The sequence below is a fragment of the Oryx dammah genome, unplaced genomic scaffold, assembly GCF_014754425.2.
Source record: "Oryx dammah isolate SB20612 unplaced genomic scaffold, SCBI_Odam_1.1 HiC_scaffold_2, whole genome shotgun sequence".
NCBI lineage: Eukaryota > Metazoa > Chordata > Mammalia > Artiodactyla > Bovidae > Oryx > Oryx dammah.
Window position 1 is genome coordinate 174,192,288 of NW_024070186.1, and position 6,819 is coordinate 174,199,106.

At 45.8% G+C, this 6,819-nt stretch overlaps 1 protein-coding gene across 2 annotated transcripts in view; it reads left to right on the plus strand.

The window, feature by feature from the left end:
- Positions 1-2,034: 2,034 nt before the first annotated feature.
- VPS35L (VPS35 endosomal protein sorting factor like) overlaps positions 2,035-6,819 on the plus strand; it is a 141,317-nt gene continuing 136,532 nt past the window's right edge. For both annotated transcript variants that reach the window (XM_040257169.1, XM_040257157.1), the window contains exon 1: positions 2,035-2,074. In XM_040257169.1, the coding sequence (XP_040113103.1) occupies positions 2,058-2,074 (17 nt within the window). In that variant the 5' untranslated portion in view covers positions 2,035-2,057. The remainder of the gene's footprint in view (positions 2,075-6,819) is intronic.

Here is a 6,819-nt window from a genome sequence, read left to right on the forward strand (position 1 = left end):
TTTAGTGTGATTTTTTTTTTTAATTTACCAAAGAAAGGACTTTTGAAAAGTATGTGACCAAGACATTAATACTTTAATATGATGATTTTTTACAAGACCTGTGAAAAATATTTCCCGCTGTTTAATATGTAACCTGTAACAGTGCTTAGCCCAGCATCTAATTTTACATGAATTGGACTTCTCAGAGGGAAGAAGTTCACTGGAGCTGGAAATGTCTTCAGCTGGAGCTGAGCCAGTGGGAGAGAATGCTAAGGTTGAGGCTCACATCAAGCTGCTAATTTTGCAGCGTTAAGCCTCCAACTCTTGATGCTGCCCGACTGTCTAATGTGAGGATAGTCCAATGGTCCTTGTTTTTACCTCTTATTGAGGAGATACTGTGTTTGGTAATCTGCAAGGCAGTGTGAGAAGAGCCCCTCCCTTTTCCTATGGCTACCCTTTATTCTTGTTTATTTCATATGTTGGGAATAATGAGTATGGCTGGGAACTCTTTATTATTCATATTGAGCTGAAAACAAGGATCCATTTTGGAGATGAAGATTTTTTTTTGTTAGGTGTCACTGTCCCATGAACAACCACACACAACTCCCCTTCTTTCCCTGAAATGAAGAGTAGTAGTTATAAAAAAAAAAGTGAAGTTGGAAAGCTATCCCTAACAGACCATAGTGAGCATACATATAGGTTTAAAAATAATTTTGAAAAACAAAGGAGACTTTAAGTCATCAGTTCAATCAGTCGCTTAGTCATGTTGGACTCTGCGACCCATGAATCACAGCACGCCAGGCCTCCATCACCAACTCCCAAAGTTCACTCAAACTCACGTCCATCGAGTCAGTGATGCCATCCAGCCATCTCATCCTCCGTCGTCCCCTTCTCCTCCTGCCCCCAATCCCTCCCAGCATCAGGGTCCTTTCCAATTAGTCAACTCTTCGCATGAAGTGGCCAAAGTATTGGCGTTTCAGCCTCAGCATCAGTCCTGCCAATGAACACTCAGGACTGGTCTCAGAGGTTTATCGAGGACTAAAGGAAAATTGAATGCAAACTCCTCAGCATGACACGTTTACTTACAACGGTGTGAAAGTGAAAGTTGCTTAGCCGTGTCCGACCATTTGCGACCCCATGGACTGTACATTACATGGAATTCTCCAGGCCAGAATACTGGAGTGCGTAGCCTTTCCCTTCCTCAGGGGATCTTCCCAACCCAGGGATCCAACCCAGGTCTCCTGTATCTCAGATGGATTCGTTACCAGCTGAGACACAAGGGAAGCTACAATGGGAAGCATTTGTTAAAATATCCTGAATTCTTTTTTTTTTTTTTATTTTATTTTTTAAATCAGAGAAAACACCAGAGCATGGGAAGTTCTGTAGTGGCAACGAACAACCACCTTCACAGAAAAGAACGGCTCTGCTAAGTGGGGTGAAATGCTAACCCCCATTTTTCCAGTTTAATTCCAGTCGAGAGCTGTCCATTTGGATCTAGGGCTTTCCATTTGGATCTAGGGCAGCCCTTAGGGACGCACGTTGTTATTCCTGGGAGCAGAATATCGGAAGAGCCTAACTTTCGGTGCACGGAGCGGGGCGTGGTTGTGGCAGAAGGGGCGTGGCTTAGCCAGCCAAACAGAATTAGCCTCAAAAGCAAGCCTAGGGGCGCCTTCTTCCCATCCTCTGCTGGGGTTAGCATCTTCCCTCAGTTGTTGGTCAGTCGCTCAGTCGTGTCTGACTCTTGGCGACCCCATTGACTGCAGCACGCCAGGCTCCCCTGTCCTTCACAAAGTTATGTCCATTGAATCCCTGATGCCATCCAATCATCTAGTCCTCTCTCGTCCCTTTCCCTCAGTAGGCGTCTGGATTCTTCACCGCCTGCAGGGGGCGCTGCGGACCAGACGTTCACCTGCACAGCGCTACCGCGGCGGCCGCCTACGGTGCCCCTGACAACCGCGGCGGCCCCGGCGCGGCAAGAGTGAGCCCGCCCCTCGCAAACATGGCGGCCGGGAGGGGCGGGGTCTGAGAGGGTGAATTGGGCGGGCGGTTCCACACCCAGCGGTCATGTGACTGGGAAGATGGCCGCCTTTCCCTGGTAAGGAAGAAGCGGCGAGTGGGGTTCAGGGAGGTAGTGGCCTTGGCTGTCTTCGGGACTCTTGTTTCTGGGTGTGTGTCTCCGCGAGGGAGTGTATGAACTGTTCTCCGTTGGGTTTGGTGAAGTCTCCCACCCAGTCTCCGGGTGGGGCGGCTACCCGGATTCAGAGGACATTCCTGAGGCCGGACCGGTGGGGTCTTGGTCCTCTCCTCCTATCGCCCTCCCCGTTCCTTTCTCCATTCGTTTTCTCAAAAAAAGCTCAAGTTCCCTGGCTTCCGCTTTTCCAGAATTTGGCGCGTGTTCTGGGGGCGCGGATGCAGAGAATGGTGGACTCAGCCCTGGTCTGGACAACTCGGGGGCCTGGCTGTATTCTGAATGACTGGCTTCTTGTAGAGGAAACTTGCCATTCATCCGACTCTGCAGGGCGCTCCATGCACCGGGCGGTTGTAGAACTTGAGAATACAGAACCCTTAGACATACATACTCCTTGGATTCAAGGAGCTGCTGTTTAGCGGAGCAGATACGCAGAATAGAAGAATGACCAAAGAAGGCTCTGGGATGAGGCACACCTGACGGCTTCGGGAAGGCTTGAGAGAGGAGGAGTCATAAATTGAGTTTTGGCGGATGAATAGGAGTTCATGGAGAAGGAGCTGTGGGCGTGTGCGGAGGCTAATGGGTGTGTAGGGGCCCTTCTGGCTGCAGTAGCTAGGAGAGATTGGCGCTTCAGCAGCAGCTGAAGCCTTATGGCTCCTCTCTCTGTAAAATAAAAAATATATATAGTTGTTGTTTAGTCACTAAGTCTAAGCAACTCTTTGCGTCCCTGTGTCCATGGGATTTCCTAGGACAGTTGTGTGAAGAACGGGAGCAAGTTGTGATAGTGGTGGAATCATATGGGCACGTGAGCTCTCCTCTACATCTCAGAAAGGGAAATTACTTTCTAATCTTTCTCTGCAAGTGATGTGAAGCGGTTTACGTTAAATGAGCGAGTAAGTGAACAAATGAAAAACTATACAGCCCTGGACCGTAGAAATAATCGGATACATACTTCTGGTTTGTATTTCCTTCACCTGGCTAACTCTTTAAAGAGTCTTCCTTCAAAGGCTTGGCACACGAAATTAGGATTAGATGACAGTGAGTTCTTATATGTCCTGCCCTGAGTTTTCTTTGACCTGGTCACGCAAAAGTCCTTTTAGGGAATTACTAAGACTTAAATGCCATAACATGGCTTTACTGAACTTAGTTGGCTGGAATTTTGTAATTAGAAGATTCAGGAAGATGCTGTTTAATTTCAGAGCATTTTTACCTTTGATATATTTTACTTTGGGGCTTCCCAGGTGGCTCAGTGTTAAAGAATCCGCCTGCCAATGCAAGAGACTAGGGTTCGATCCCTGGGTCAGGAAGATCCCCTGGAGAGGGAACTAGCAACCCATTCCAGTATTCTTACCTGGGAAATCGCATGGACAGAGGGACACAAAGTGTTGTTTAGTGACTAAAGAACGACTATATATATATATATATAATTTTTTCTTTTTTTTTTACAGAGAGAGGAGCCATAAGGCTTTTAGCATCAAGTGTTGCCACACTTCCTAGTCTGACTGTCCTCTAAACATTTCTGTCTGTGGTAGCACGTGTTCATCTTTCAGTTTGCTCTGGAGACTTGATGCTCTTCAAGTTGAAGGGACTGAGTTTTAACCATCATTGTATTTCCAGTGCTTCGCCTGGAGCTTGGCAGATAGTAGGTGTTGAATAATATTATTGAATGAATAAGGAAACTAAGGAGGCCCTCAGAGGAGAAAAGTGTTTGTGACGTTAACTGAGGTATTTATTGAGCTTACTTATTTTGTGCTGAATGTTGTGCTTACAGCTGAACGTGCAACATCTTATCTCCTAAAAATCCCATTTTTCAGATGAAAAAATGGAGGCAGAAAGATGAAGCAGTTCAGTTAGTTTTACAGCCTGCAAGGAGCATTGAGGTTTGAAGCTCAAGCCTGTGATTTAAAAAAAAAAAATTTAATTGGAGGATAATTACTTTACAGTATTGTGATGGTTTTTGTCATACATCAGCTGAATTGGCCATAGGCATACATGTGTCCCCTCCCTCCTGAACCTCCCTTCCACCTCCCCCGACCCACCCCTTCAGGTTGTCACAGAGCACTGACTTTGGTTGCCCTGAGTCATCAAGCTCCCTCTGGCTATCTATTTTACATATACATATGCTAATGTTTATATTTCAATGCTACTCTCTCAAATCATCCCACCCTCTCCTTGCCCCACTCAGTTCAAAAGTCTGTTCTTTATATCCGTGTCTCCTTTGCTGCCCTGCACATAGGATCATCGATACCATCTTTCTAGACTCCATATGTATGTGTTAATATATGATATTTGTCTTTCTCTTTCTGACGTGCTTCAGTCTGTATGATAGGCTCTAGGTTCATCTACTTCGTTAGAACTGACTCAAATACACGCCTTTTTATACCTGAGTACTATTCCATCGTGTATATGTACCACAACTTCCTTTTCCATTCATCTGCCAGTGGACATCTGTGTTGCTTCCATGTCCTAGCTACTGTAAATAGTGCTGCAGTGAACATCGGGGTACATGTGTCTTTTTCAGTTCTGGTTTCCTCAGGGTGTATGCCCAGTAGTGGGATTGCTGTGTCATATGGTAGATTTATCAATCCTGTAATCTTAATCATTATCGTCAGCTGGTCCTTCAGCCTAGGTCGTGGGCTGAGGTTCTTGGGTTGTGCGGCTCCTGAATCCTGCTGGGTTGTCATGGGTCTCCCCAGAATACCTCTTTTCACCCACACTTTTTGTTGCCACTGACTGCACTTGTGAGATGGCCAGTGCACTGTGGATGGCATTTCCTGTTCAGTCCTGTGGTCATAGCACTGGTAAAAATACTGTTCCTTGGAGTCAGAATTTCTACATCATTTTAAGACTAGTAGGGAAGGGGAGTACATTGTGATTGGGGGATAAAAAGCTGTGTGGCCAGATTATGTCATTAGCAATTAAAAAGTCACTTGAGAATTAAAAAGCAGTTAGTTGGAGCTTCTGTGGTCTCTCAGTGTTGAAGAATCCACCTGCCAGTGCAGGAGACATGGGTTCAATCCCAGATCCAGGAAGATCCCACATAGCTTGGAGCAACTAAGCCTGCGCGCCACACAACTATTGAGCCTGTGCTCTAGAAGCCCGGAGCTGCAACTGCTGAGCCCACGTGCCTCAACTACCCAAGCCCGCGACAAGAGAAGACACCACATTGAGAAGCCTGAGCACCAAAGCTAGAGAGTAACCCCCGCTTGCTGCAACTGGAGAAGAGCCAGAGCAGCAGCAAAGACCCAGCACTGCCAAAAATAAATAAATAAAATTATTAAAAAAAATAAAGGAATTAGTGGATTTTACTGTTTCCAGTTTAAGGAGATTCATTTAGTAACTGGTAATAGGATTTGTATGCATTCATGTTATTCACTGTAAATAATTTAAAAATAGGGCAGTGTTAATCTTTAATGTGCATTTCAGTCACTTGGGAATTTTGGTGAAATCCAGACCCTGATTCTGTAGGTGGGGATATTTCACACTCCTCAGTGAAGCCCTGCTGATGATCTGTGGGCCATACCTGGAGTAGCCAGAGGTCTGACCAAGCTCAGAGTGGAGGTATGAAATGTTGGCCGTTTTCCTGCAGCAACTGCCAAGGAACCTGACCAACCTTTTGCATTGCTGGGAGCTGGGATTTGGGGGCATTTTTACCAGTTTATCAGGTGCATTCACAGGAAGAAGAAAAGTAAGGCTTTTTGAGAAAATGCCCACTAGAGGTCACTGTGAGCCTTATCAAAGGCCCAGGCTTTGAAGAAAAGGTTTTTATAGGAAATGGCAACCCACTCCAGTATTCTTGCCTGGAAAATTCTGTGAACGAAGGCGCCTGATGGGCTGCAGTCCATGTGGCAACAAAGAGTCACACACGACTAAGTGCACGCACGCACGCACACACACACACACACACTCCCCTAACACACACACACACTCCCCTAACACACACACACACACACACTCCCCTAAAGAATCCTTCCCTCAAACTTAAAGAAAAAAATCATTTCAAAGCTGAATCCTTAAAATGACAATTGCTTTTTCAGATTCTCAAGGTGACCTGTGGATGACCTATAGAATTGCTGAATCCTAGAGGCAGGCTGCCTTAATATCCATCTGTCTCTGTCACATGCTCACCTATCTCAAGTTACCAACAGCATCAGCTTCTCCGTCTGAGAAATGGGCATAATCATAGTGCCTACCTCATAATGTTGATTAAATGTGGTTCAGTTCAGTCGCTCAGTTGTGTCTGACTCTTTGCGACCTGTCTGTCACCAACTCCCGGAGTCCACCCAAACCCATTTCCATCAAGTCAGTGATGCCATCCAACCATCTCATCCTCTGTTGTCCCCTTCTCCTCCTGCCCTCAATCTTTCTCAGCATCAGGATCTTTCCCAATGAGTCAGCTGTTCGCATCAGGTGGCCAAAGTATTAAATGTGGTAATAGAGGTTAAAGGCCTTGGCCTGCATCCTGATGTATAGTATCAGGGAGGGGAAATCCCTCCCTGCCCCCACTCTCTTGATTTCTTGTGGCTGCGCTAATAAAACTGACACAAGATAAATCAATAGGAGAAAAGAAACAAGTTTTAATTTATGTGTCTTGGAGGTCTTATAGAAATGAGACCTAAGAAGTGGTCACAATAGGCACCTCTTATACTTTT